The sequence below is a fragment of the Arachis hypogaea genome, chromosome 20, assembly GCF_003086295.3.
Source record: "Arachis hypogaea cultivar Tifrunner chromosome 20, arahy.Tifrunner.gnm2.J5K5, whole genome shotgun sequence".
In the NCBI taxonomy this organism is placed as follows: Eukaryota; Viridiplantae; Streptophyta; class Magnoliopsida; order Fabales; family Fabaceae; genus Arachis; species Arachis hypogaea.
In genome coordinates this window covers 138,585,470-138,599,387 of record NC_092055.1, presented here as the reverse complement: position 1 = coordinate 138,599,387, position 13,918 = coordinate 138,585,470, and the positions used below count along the sequence as shown (strand labels likewise).

Genomic DNA, 13,918 nt, shown 5'->3' with positions numbered 1-13,918 from the left:
CATCAATATATATAATTCTAAAGTCCAGTTATTTTAAATATGTGATTTGTCCAATTAATCAAGTATTGGCTCTCTAAAAAGTAAAAACTAATCATAGGAACAAAATTAAATTTATTTACACATTAAAGATAATTTTAAAAATTTAAAATTAAAGCAGATTTTATCTTTCTTTATATATAACATGTTCACAATACAAGACTAATTTGATGTATATAAGAAAACAAATTTTGGTAAAGATATATATTGTTATTAGAATTTAATTTTGATATATTATTAACCTAAAATAATTTTATATATATATCTAATAACATAATACCATTTCAAATTTTCACTAAAAATACTTATTTTTTAATTAATAGTCTTTATATATGACTATTTTAAAAAATAAATATAATTAAGTAAATGTATAAAATATTCACATTATCAAAATTAAATTTTTATTATTATCGCAAAAATAATATGTAATAAAATATAAGGAATGAAATGAACGCTAAAAGGCTAATGATAACTCAAATGGTATAGTCTTTTCATACTCATTTGGAAGTTGTATGTTCGAATCTCCTTATCTAAAGAAATAGGCACCGAAAGGCAATGGGAAGATTAAGTAGGAAGAAGAGAAGTCGATGATGTTGAAGAAAGACAAAGTGGGAATGGTGTGAGTCAAAAAGCGTAATCATAATAACCACAATATCCTTCATTTTCAACATTCAACGCAACACACTATACATTCATTCATAAACACACACTCACTCATCAAACTCAACAACCAACATGGACCATAACAACTCTGACCTGTTCCAACTGCTTGGTGCCGGTGCCGGTGGTGGGTATTACCCGGCTGCTGCCATGTTGATGATGGATCATCATCATCAGCATCAGGTGTCCTCTGATGATAACATGAGCGCCATAGAGACACAAGCCTCTCATCATCAACAACAAGATAGAGCACTGGCTGCCCTCAGAAACCACAAGGAAGCTGAGAAGAGACGCAGGGAGAGAATCAATTCCCACCTTGCTCGTCTTCGCACTCTTCTCCCTTGCAACTCCAAGGTCTCTTCTTATTTCTACACTACAATACTGCCTCCATTTTTCTCTTACTCTTAACAATTAAATCCATAGTCTGGATCATCAAGTTAGTATTAATTAATCTCATTATCATCTATCCAACTTTGGTAGGTTAGTCAAGTCATCAACACACTTGTTATAAAGATAACTGCATATGAATTTTTAATAAATTCAAGGAATAAATATTAAACCACTCTTTCATCTTAGTCTATGACAACAATAAAAACATCTCACGGCACACAAATTCAGTCCAACAGAATACACAAATCTGAAGAAGATAATAGTAATTTGTGTTATGGTGCAGACAGATAAAGCATCGCTTCTTGCAAAGGTGGTGCAGAGAGTGAAAGAGTTAAAACAGCAAACATCAGAAATAATCACCGAATTCGAAACCCTACCCTCCGAAACAGACGAGATCAGCGTCCTTTCCACCGCAGACGGCGGCCACGGAGGGCTGATATTCAAGGCCTCCCTGTGCTGCGAGGACCGCTCCGATCTCATCCCGGAGCTCATAGAGATTCTCAAATCTCTGCACCTGAAGACGCTGAGGGCAGAAATGGCAACCCTAGGCGGAAGAACCCGCAACGTTCTGGTGGTTGCCGCCGACAAAGAACACAACAGCATAGAGTCCATTCATTTTCTTCAGAACTCGTTGAGGTCCTTGCTTGAACGCTCTGGTTCCGCCGATCGCTCCAAACGACGCCGTGCCATGGATCGAAGATTCACGCCTGCTTCATCATGAAATTCAAATTCTAACCGCCCATATAAGATATATTATTAGGTGTTTTTTCTTTTTTTAATTGGGAAATTATGTTAGGTACTTTGAATTTTGTTATTATGCAGATTTTTATTTTATTTTTCAAATGTAGCATCCAATGTCTTATCAATATAGTCCAAAAGTATTGGAGAGTTTGAAAAAGGAGTGACCAATTAGTTAAGGTGGTTAATTAAGGGGTTTAAATATTTAGATTTAATTTGTTAAGATTTAGGGTTTATGTGATGATGTTTGGAATGATGTGGATCCTTGCATGCAAGTAGAAAAAAACAGGAGGCAAAGAATCTTACTGAGAATTAGTGTAATTGAAGAAAGAAATGTAGTTTTTGGTTATTAATATTATTGTGCAAGTTGTATAATGTATTTGAATTGTCTGAATTCTCTGGAAAAAGCAAATGGTTGTGTGAGTTTCCAAGCTATAGAAAGAATGGCATATTCGGTTTCTATATATATTACACTGATTCTTAAGAATTGGGAGGAAAAAGAGAAGAAATACATACATGTTGGGAACTGGGTTTTATATTTAGGGTTAGATTCTAATGAGAATGCTGAGGTTTTCAGTTACAGCACAGTACAGTTGTTGTGAGTGTATGTGACAGTGAAGTGACAAAGTGGAAGAATGTGTTCCCAAAATGTTGTTTTGTAGTGTCTGCTGAAATGAACTAAAGGGATCACTACTACTCTTGTAGCCTAGCTACAATCAAAAAATTATTGAAGCCTTTTAATTCAAATCACAATCTATATCTACACTTTCTATATGCTCTTTGTAAAGGAGAAATGGATAGTTGGATTGGATTATTATAAGGGAAAGAATGAGGAGCCAATATTTGTATAATGTGTACAATGGAGGTTTAGGGAGTATTAGAGATATAATCATTAGTGTTACCTTTTTCCATCAGCTGAAGTTTTTGGGATGCGTGGTATCATGACATGGTATTAGAGTTCTAGATTCGAAAGATCAAGAGTTATTATCCCTAGTACTTAGATGGTTATTCTAGATAGTATGGGAGATGTTCATTTTGTAACTCAATAGCCCATTGTACACATTATACAAATAGTCCGGTGACTCTCTAGCAAGACTCTTATTATAATTATATGTTGCCACTCATTTTTTTTTACTTTAATTTTTCTTATTCTTTGATTGAAAAGATAATATAGTGTTTAAACAAACATAAACCTTATTGTAAAACAAGATTTTTTAGAATTCATGATAATAATTTAAAAATAAATTTAATATTCAGATATTATTTAAATATATAATGAAAAGTATCTGTTTATAAACCATAAATAGAATTTTAAAAATATTATTTGTATATTAATATTTGTGTATAAATATATATATGTTGTTTAATTTATTTTCATTATATATTTTATATTTTAACATATCTTTTAGAAAAATATTAGAAACTATCAGAATTTATTATTTTTTATCATCGCTTATCTATCAATTTAATTTTTTTTATTTTAGTTTAATTTCTTTAATCTAGTAATACAATAATTTATCCCATACTTTTAAATATTCATGGTTAAGTGATAACAAAAAAAAAATTGATAGTTCTTTAACATTTTTCTATATTTTATGTTAGTAACTGATTTTAGTATACACCTAACATAATTGATATAATTTAATCAGAATAACAAAATTAACCTAATATATATCAACCAAAATGGTTAGGAGATAGATTCATCTTATCTTTTTAATCATTTTGAGTTCAAATCTTAAAATGAATTATTAAACAGAAAACTGTGTTAGGAGATAGAGAACTTCACCTTTAATTATTACTATATTTGTTTCCTTGATGAAGTCTCTGGAGAGTGGAGTGTTCAATTTTTATTGGAATCCAACGTAAGATGTTGTATCATTGGTTTGAATGTCTTGAGTGTTGACCAGCATAGTGCACTAGTGAGGGTAGTCATGCAGGTTAAAAGCTTTTTACTTCATTATTTGTGTCTCACTGCCATCGATTCTTAATCATTATAATCCGTCCTCGCCTCTTAATTATTGAATTTTCTTAGTTTTAAATTAAGTTACATTAAAATATTAGTAAATGAACCAGTATTACTTAAAGGGATGGAAGAATTTTAAATGTTTTTGGAATAACAGTGTTTAAGTGTTTTAATCGCTAATTTCAATTATAAAAAATATATAGAATATATATTAATTAAAATTAACCATTAAAATTTCTGAAACACAGTATTTTAAGAATATTTAAAAATTTTCCTAAAGAAACTATTGGACACACCGAATATAAATACCATTTCTAACTGAAATTCGAACTATAGCAGTATTATTGCATATAAAAAATAATAAAAATATTATTTTTATATTAAAATTTACTATTAAAATTAATTATTATATATTTATGTATAAATATATATGTAGTTTAATTTATTTTTAATATATATTTTATATTAGTAACTAATTTTAATATATATCTAATATGATTAGAAAAATAATTAATCGGTTTTAACAATTTTCGTAATAAAAATTTGATAGAAATGGCATCTAATTATTTTATTAGAGTTAGAAGATGTTTTAAAGTTATTTAAACATACATATATAGAAACGCCTATTTATAAAATGTCCATTCAAATAGTTCTAACTTTAATTATGGGAATAATCAAACCTTGGATATTTTTTTTTTACAAAAAAAAAAAAAAATAAAATACAAGCTTATTTCTTATTAGTAACTGTTTCTCTATCATCTTTGATTAAACATATAAACCCACCTCTACTGATATCGTGAGTGCGATTATTGTTAAAAGTTAGCTTTGTTGTTTAACACTAACAATATAATAACAACAATAATGTAGTGCAATTATGATAGTAATAATAATACTAATTATGGCTAATAATAATAAGGGTTTTAGTGATGAATATTTTGATGTATATATCGATGTGAAGTTAAACATAGTACCATCATTAATCAACAAATAATATAATTAAAATGTTATCTAAGTATACAACAAAATTAACTTATAGTTTAATTTGTATGTGTCATTGCTCATTGTGACACAAAATATATAGTAGTGTTACATAAGAAAAGGTTAATTGTAGCCAATTAAAATCAGTTCGGTTCTCATCACAATCATTCTACTAAGCCTCCTTATAACTTTTAAGTTTAATTCTTAGGAGAGCTTGAATTCATGTCCTCATCTTAACTCGAGTCAATATTTTTGTTAAACCAATTAAAAAGCACAACGATAAAATTGTCGATCTTTGTCATGTGTCATGAAGAATAATTAAAAAAAAAAAAACCCTTTTTTTTTAATATTGCTTTATAAACTCAGCAACAAACTAGGGAATGAATGGATTAATTGTGGAAAATGCAGGAGAAAGAAGAGCAATCACAAAAAGGAAAAAGCAAAACTGACTATAATGTATATAGATAGGTGGCATGAATTATAGCTGCTGCATTGTGAATGTGTACGTATTGAGATTTATATGTAATAATAATGTGAACACCAAAGAACACGCGAGAAAGAAGCGTGCATAAAGGAAGCTGACAAAAGGTAACACTATAATCTATATACTCATATACTAGGGACCGAAACAAAAAGAAAAAAAGAAAAAAAAAACTGTAGAATAGAGAAAGAAAAAAGAAATACATGGTATATAGAATTGAATTTGAGCATATGGAATTTTAAATATTAAAAAATTTTTGTATCTCCAAATGATGCAAACATAAACATCAGAATAATCAAAACTATTTTATATTGGTGATACACAACTATATAATTATAAGTAAGGAAAGCTTTCAAGCATACATCGGTGTTTTAATGAATTTTAACCATTAATCTTAATTATATATATTATATATTTTTTTATAATTAAGATCAATAGTTAAAAATTACTGAAATATTAATGTACCGGTTTACTTGAAAGTTTTTCACAAATATATATAGTACATATAAGAAAATAATGCTACCTAATAAAAAAATAATAGTAGAAATTTTAATAAATACCACATAAAAATATGTAATAAAATAAAATGAACTATTTATTCGTTCAAGGAACTAATTAATTCTGAATCTGTTCTCCTTTTCTTTACTTTCTATACTTTGTAATGTAAGATAAGGTTTCAATATTTTCCTATGTTAGATAGAAAAACCGAAGGAGTGAATCTAATTTAATCTAATGTTTGTCTTCATGTGGAGTCTATGAAAAAAAGGTTTTACTTATCATAATGATGGCAGTACTAATAAACAGTGGGTTAAACTTTAAACTTGAGAAAGAAGATGAAGTAGTTTTCAAAGTGCAGACAAAGTGCATTGTGTAAAGAGTGATTTGTCGGGAACGTGCTTAGCTTGGTATACACACTTTTTTTTAACTCGATTCCCTTTTTGTCCTCATAAGCATTGTTCTGCCTTCCCCTTTCTTCTCCATCCAGACCCATAAACTACAAGTTTCATTTTATCTCTAGAACTAGAATAAATCTTCTGCTAAATCTTTTTACATGGTTAATCGTAGAATGCGATTCAAATCGACACACGATTACATGCAACCAAGTAAAAATCGGACTCCGTTTGGTTTCTATTCTGAGATAGAAATATATATACAGAAATAAAATATTTGAAAAAAGAGACATGAACAGATATAGAAAAAGGATTTTGTCTCTATAACTTTTCTATCCACTCTGAAATGAAAGACACATCAAATGGAGAGAGAGAGAGAGACAAAAGCTTTTGTTGGTCAAAAATAGTGTTGAAAGAAGGAAGATAGTAATTTGATGTGGATGGAATAAAATAATAAAAGCAAAATAAAAATATAAACATTTTTTTTATATTTTTATATCTCTATCTCTCTATTTTCATATTTATTATATCTAAGATAAATATCCAAACTAAATCAGAGCTTTATGTTTGTTTCAGTTTAACAGCATGTACTAAGCCGACAATCCACACACATTCTTTGTTTGTGAAGAGGTTTGTATCGGGCTCAGAGGTCAAATGGGTAAAAAGGACACATTCTTTACCAAAATTATGTAAATGTACACTATATATGATTCTCTAACTTCTGTTTCAGCCATACAAAAGCAAACACGTGTCTACAAATTACCTGGACTATCTAATCAACAAAGGGGTTTCCCATCCTCGTACTCACCGTTGAATCTGCAGCTGAGAAATCTAGCATCTAATTATTCTATTGTTATCCTTAGTTAGTTCAGTTCGAAACCTGTGAATAATGGTAACTCTTGAAATCTGAATCTCTCCTGCCCCTAATTGTTTTCTAGTTCCTTAGAAACAATAAATTTCATAGGTCTACTAGCATTATGACCTTATTTTACCTCTTGATTAGTAAGAAGTTGAAGATTAATGCGTGGATTATGTTAAAGAAGAAGAAGAAAACCACACAATAAGAGAAAATCTGAATCTGAATAAGAAACAAAAAAGCGTCTAGTATATATTCTGTAAGTGATACTGATTGTAGAAGTTCTATAAGGCGCACACACAAGATTACAAGAATGATAACGAGAACAAATCTTCTATGATAAACTATAATAAGAATATCATGTTAGCTGCAGTTAGAAGTTCATAGCAATGATTGGCAAATGTAAATATCATGTAAATATTTTATGCAAAGCAGTGATGATTTAATAAAATATTATCTGCAAGCAAGAACAGTGGGGTCAGCCCAGAGATTTTTTTAAAAAAAATCTACAAGATTTTACCGCTTACTTCTAAACTTGACATAGAGATCCTCATTCAAATGGGACAACCGTTACATGTGCCTCAATTTCCAGCAAAGAATAAAAGGCGGAAAAGGATCAGTTGTTGTTGCAGTTTAAAATGGTAAAGAAAAATCTCACCACAGTATAAATAATCTCCATTCGGTTCCTGCAAAGCATTTCCTGTTCAACGGCTTGCATCAAGATCAAACCATTCTGATCCATGAGCATATGGTAATGTTAGTCTTATGCCTTGAAACACAAAAATCATCAGTCCAGTAGGTGGATTGAATCTGGTAATGAGACAGTATAGAACACCTAGGTGGATGTTTTAACACAAGGGTCGAAGCTTGGCAATCACTGTGCAGTGGTTACTGAATTAGAATGCCTGAAACTCTCACAGCCTGGGCAGTTATGTAAGCTCTCGTGAATGTAAATATCACAATCGAGGCAAAATTGTTGCTTGCATTTTGGGCAAGTAACAGAAAGTCCTGGCTTGTTTCCTGCGCCACAAACAGTCAAGGGAGGGATTTTAAGAAAATATTGAGCAACAGCATACTTTACAAGCAATACTATTTGGAAGAAATGAGAAATCGCAAGGATAATACAACATTAACTAATGCTACAATCATTTCAGGTTGGCTTATGTAGCAACAAACTAACTAAATAAAGCACAAATACCTACCTAAGGAGACAAATTTTTATTTTTACAAAAAAAAAAAAAAAAAAGAATGAAACAAAATCTCGGTCTTGACTATCTTTCTGCAGAAGCTTACCCTGACTTAGAAGACTTTGTTGACAGCCAAAACAATCACTGGAAAAATTGTGACTACTACCATTTTGAGATGTTTGAGAGACCTCATCAAATGGCACTATTGGAAAAAGATGATGATATGACCTTGCCAAATGGGGTGAAGAGATAAGCGTCAATCCACAGATGCGACATTCAGTTGGTAGCTCACAAACACGAACTTTGCATCTTGGACAAGTGTAACCTCCTCCTGTCCTAGCCTCTTCATGACATGTACAAATAGCAACAGCACTCTCGGCGGCTCTTTGTGGAAAACCCATCTTAATTAGATTAGCAGTAGCATACTCTGCTATTGCTGGAGGTGGTGGAGCATGCTCCAGAACTAACTCTTTCAGGTGGGACTGCATGAGAGTATATAACTATATGAATTCAAACATCCATGTATACAAACTCCAAGCCTACTACAACAAAAAATAAAGTCTTATCCCATTAAGTGGAGTTAGCTACATAGATCAAATGACACCATTGCACTCTATCATCCATGTATATACAAACTAAAATTTGAAAACATTACGACATTTTAGGTGATGAGCAATATTCCAAGTTCTTATTTACAGGAAGTTTGCTTGACTAACTAAATCAATTTGATACAGGAGGATTTTTTGTATATGAACAGTAATAATAACTAACCTCATCTAGTGCAACAGAGTAAGTTCCTCCAGTTTCTTGGCTGAGATGTTTGCATATGAACATTTCAGCAGCAAGGCCAATGACAGAACACCTTATTTTACTCTTTTTGCATTTCTGGATGGTTTCCATGAGGTCACCAGGATCACACGTACTAAGAGCTGAATATAAGATCAGAACTTCTCGATGGCCATATGATGGAATTTGGTTTAGATAGCCAAGAACAAGCTCTAGTGCGTTTTGCAGGGAAGCATCACCTGAGCATTCCAGTTTACCCATCAAAGCTTTAATGTGGGACTCAGGACTGCCTCCAAGTTCTGTTAAACAATGTGCAATCCCATCTTTTATGGTCACCAGACCAATATGACTAAGTGGATTCTGATCAAAGAACTCCCTGATAAATGCCTCAACCTGTCTTCCAATCACAGCCATCCTACTTGGTTTTAAATCTGTCTCCGAAGCTGCCTTCAAATAATGACAGAAACCAAGTTATGAATACAAAGAGGAGGAATGAAATAGGACACATAAATAAATTTAATGTTTTACATTTATTTTTAGAACTTTTATTACATATTTCTCCGATATCTTTTTATTATTATTACTACAGTTGCAACTTCAATTACAATTTGAATGAGATACTTCTCAAGTCCTTTCAGGCATGATGTTCATGGAGAAACTACAAAGGAATTCAAATCAAAATCCAGTCTCAAATACGATGTTCATGGAGAAACTATAAAGTAATAATTAAAATACCTTGGACAGGTCAACAACAATGTATAGGTAACGGATAAGACCCTTCTGAATTCGAGCAGTAGCTGCTGTGGAAGCAAGGGCACGAAGCCGTCTGCGATACTGGGCATGGTGAATGGCTGTAGTATCTATGGGGCGAAGAAGTCCAGATTCATCCTCTTGCAAAGACTCCCATGATCTATCTTCTGCATAAGTTCTCTCCCAGGCTTCAAGGTCTGCACCATCAGCTTCATCCTCATCATCGTCTTCTACCCCTCCGTTAAGTGGTCTTTTAACAGTATTATTCATAATTCCTAGAGCAAAAGATGTGCTAACAGCTAATTATCAAGGGCAACAATAGCAGCAATCAAAGAAATTGTGTGTCTTAATCCACTCATAAAAGACATGAATCTTTGAACACTAAAGAAAAAGAGATCTTAAGGTGTAATCACATCACAAACACAGAAAGTAACTGTCTGTAAACAATAAAAGGCTACAAAAGAAAATACATTACACGTAGTAAAATTAGGACAAATGAAATATGCCAAACCTAATAACAAAATTCTGATTTGATTTAAAAAAAATAAAAGATAAAAAACATTTTGCACAAATACAGGCTAAGTGTTTCACTTTTGATTTGTGACTCCTTTGGAATTTGCCATACTTTAATTATGATTGACGCATTTTCCATAACGAGTAGCATACAACCAATCAACCTGAGACGCTCCATTCACACTGTGCAGAGGGCTGCTCATGGTTAAGGTTAACGAAAAAACCAAATATAATTCCAGAATCCAGTTAACCAAAAATTTGGTTAACATTAGTAAACCAAACTGGTTTTAAATGAGAAAACCAATTCTTAAACACTTACAAAAGTAATAAACTGGTTTTAAATCGGTTTTGAAAATAAAAACTGGTTTTAAAAAACAACTGGTTTTTTCATTTAAAAACCAGATTTTGCATTTCAAAACCAACTTTCATTTAAAAACCAGTTTTATGCAAAATCAATTTTGACTTATAAACCCATTTTGTATACTTTAAAAAACCAGTTTAGCCTTTTTAACCATGATAACACTGATTTAAATCTATAAAATGGTTTTTTCAATAAGATTATATTGCACCATTGAAAAGATATGCTTCAATAACAACAATAGAAAAAAATCAAAATGTAGAAAGAGATCATTCACGAAATTAGATAAAAATTAGCAAAATCAAAACATATGCAACAACTTACAGCTAATAAACTAGGAAACTATGAAGTAAAGAACAAACAAAATGACAATAAGCATTGTTACAACTAAAAGCTATATGCACACAACAATGTAAAAGAAATCCATGGGAATATGATAATACTTGCAAGACCTTAGCAACAAGAAAAATGTATGTTTTGATCAATTTCACCACAACCTATCATTCTTTTCCTCTACTTTCTACAAACAACCACTAAAATCAAAGAAAAAGCAGAGACAATTATGTTAAAATGACTATTTGTGAACAGAAAACAAGAACTGTATACATGTAAAATGCAGAATTAGTTTGCATCCAAACAGGCTCAATATGCAAGCAAGTTTTCACAGCATCTTGTACAACATTCCAACATATTTTAATAACCCAAGCAGAAGAAATGTAATATAATTAGAAATTGATTTCATATCATGGTACAACATGCCATGTCTTGCATCCTATACTCATTTGTGGTTGCCTTGCCTTATATAGCTTTTTGTAATGTCACAGTAATACATTTTGATTGCCAATTAACAACATATAATATCTTGTATTTCCCAATATGAGAAATTCCTAGTTTGAATGTAACACGCTCAAGTCTCAATAAATTCATTATTACTATTTAACAATTATTTCCACTGTTATTAGCAAACAAATCAGTGTAGGCATAGAATATATAAAAGAAATATTGTCTTCAGAGGGGAAACAAGAAACAAGAAACAAGACATGAGATGAAAAATCAAAATAGATGCTTGATCAAAGTGGAAACAAGGAAAACTGGCTGAAAAGGTTGTTGTTTTCACCCTAGAGATAAGCTAGAAAAATAGAGAATAATCATGTAATCATCATTCTTAACATACAATGTAGATCAGAATATCAGACTCCAAAAGAATCATATGTTAAAAAAAAATAAAGAATAAATTCAACAGAGTAATCCTAAATAAAGAATAAAGTCATGCTCTAGTTTGACTAGCTTGACGGTGGGCTTGCTTAGCAGTAGGAATTGGATATAGAGCTGCAAAAGCTTTACTTGGTTATAGGGTAAGGTTGGAGTTCACACCCGCTTTAATTTAATATTTATAGAAACCCCTGTAGTTCAGTGAGCTGAGGGCAAGAGTCCTTCATGGCATGCTTTTTCCAGGTCCTACCGATCAACGAGAGACGGACTTACCAGTTATGATAGTCGCTAGTCCAGAGTCAGTCTAACACACTATTATTAATTAGCTTTACAAGAACAACTAACAGTCTAACACATCAGAAATATGAACATAGCAAATAAATTAAAAACCACCTTAGCACCAAGAAGATAAACCAACAACACAACAAGGGATCAAAGAGGAGTAGAGAACCTACCGGAACTGAGGTGATGACAGCGACCGGAGGGCACTGCAGGAAGGCAGCAGCACCGATGACCGGACAACTACTGGAAGGTGAGGACTGCAAAAGGCAATGGCGACGGGAAGGAGAAGACGGTGAGAACTGAGAAGGAGAATCAGGCTGGAGAAATTCGCACAGCTGGGAGAGTGAGAAGGGAACTCACAGCAGCTGGCTGGAAGAGAACGATGGAACTCGCAGTTGGGCTGGGAGAGGAAGAGGAGAGGCAAAGACTGGATTTCATTTTGGAATTAGGTATTTTGAAAATAAATATAAAAGTTTTTTTGGATTTTACATGTATAAGCCTATTGCGCATTTCATCAAACAGCTCAAGTGCAAAATCACCCGAAGGAGCACACAATCAATAAGCTCATAAATCAAACCAGCAACATTATTAACAAAACGCGCAGGCTTCCTATCTCTATCTCAGCATGCATATTTCTTACCATAACAAAACAGATCATCCAACATTCAAAAACAAAAACAAGGATCCAATAGTGGAAATTCCAAAAGCAAATTCACACAATAAAATAAAACAAATAAAAAAGCTACTAGAAAGCAAGCTGACTCTGACACTGACATTGTATCAAACACCTTGAAGGTGAGCAAAACTTGAAACGCACCAAACCCTCAATTACTAAGTTCCTTATATATATACATGGTCATAAAAGAAACATTATAATAAATGAGATTAGATCAGAGGGAAGTAGCAGTAGATGGTACTTACTAAGTAGATTCTTCTGAGTAAGATGATGGCTCTGCTATGAACTCCGTTCCTACGTAAGAGAAGAACCTCCCTTCCCGTGGCAGTTTGGTTTCGCCGTCTTGTTAAGTTGGGCTACTTGGGCTTGGGCCTTTAACTTTAACCTCTTTGTTTGGGCTACATGGGCTTCTCCGCTAATTGAAGGAAGAGCGAGCAATAACGAAGCCGTGTCTATCTCTCTTCGTCGTCCGTTCCGAGCATCTGCCCTGGAAGCGCAGCGGTGTGGCGCCTATCTCATGCGAGTGGAGCAGAGGAAGAATGAAGATCTGCAACCCGAAAAGAAAGGCGTCTCAGCAGCGGCAGCCATGGAAGACGATGATCTGGGTTGTCCGGGTCGGATTATGCTTGGGTGTTGTGGCCCGGTCCAGTTGGGCTTCTCTAACTGGGTTGGACCGTGACCAAAAAGCTATGAATATATGGGCCTAATTATGAGTTCCATACTGGGCCTCCCTAAATGGGTTTATCCGCTCATAGGCCCAAATTATTTATTTAGTAGTTTTACGTAACATAAAGCAAAACATGAAAGAAAAATAGAATGAAAATGAGCATCAAAGTTAAACTTTGGGAGGGAATTTGGGCAGAGATTCTCTAATCCCTAAGAAAGTTCTGCAAAGCATAATCTTTTGCCCAAGAAATTGTCAGAGATTCCATCCACCAGTCTTTGACATGTTTTTGCCGATGATTACTCCCAGTCTCCCACTTCTAAATTATGTAAATATTTTTTTCTTAAGGACTAGCAAGAAAAATAATGAAAAGAAATAAAATTAGTTAAGAAATAAAGTAATAAACAGTTTGAAAATAAAATAAAATAAAATTTTAGTAACTGCCACCAATACCATGGTGTTGCTCAATGATCAAAAACTCCCAAATGGTTGTCCCTT

General features: G+C 32.6%; 2 protein-coding genes across 6 annotated transcripts; one reads left to right on the top strand and one right to left on the bottom strand.

The window, feature by feature from the left end:
- The first annotated feature begins 592 nt into the window (after positions 1-592).
- On the top strand, positions 593-2,203 carry LOC112785000 (transcription factor bHLH106). The gene is made up of 2 exons (XM_025828397.3): positions 593-1,050; positions 1,370-2,203. The coding sequence occupies exons 1-2, from the start codon at positions 772-774 to the stop codon at positions 1,805-1,807; spliced, it is 717 nt and encodes a 238-aa protein (XP_025684182.1). The 5' UTR covers positions 593-771; the 3' UTR covers positions 1,808-2,203.
- A 5,209-nt stretch (positions 2,204-7,412) lies between these two features.
- Positions 7,413-13,433, bottom strand: LOC112783097 (general transcription factor IIH subunit 2). 5 transcript variants are annotated; one of them, XM_072231633.1, is made up of 7 exons: positions 13,002-13,312; positions 12,441-12,507; positions 12,254-12,337; positions 9,701-9,990; positions 8,951-9,412; positions 8,286-8,661; positions 7,413-8,012 (listed from the first exon to the last, which is right to left on the bottom strand). In XM_072231633.1, exons 4-7 carry the CDS (start codon positions 9,983-9,985, stop codon positions 7,867-7,869), a joined length of 1,269 nt encoding a protein of 422 aa, XP_072087734.1. In that variant the 5' UTR covers positions 9,986-9,990; positions 12,254-12,337; positions 12,441-12,507; positions 13,002-13,312; the 3' UTR covers positions 7,413-7,866. The 5 variants fall into 5 exon arrangements, with proteins under 5 accessions (XP_072087734.1, XP_025681652.1, XP_025681653.1 ...); XM_025825867.3 differs by having other exon boundaries at positions 12,254-12,507; positions 13,002-13,323; XM_025825868.3 differs by having other exon boundaries at positions 12,254-12,480; positions 13,002-13,297.
- Between the last annotated feature and the right edge of the window lie 485 nt (positions 13,434-13,918).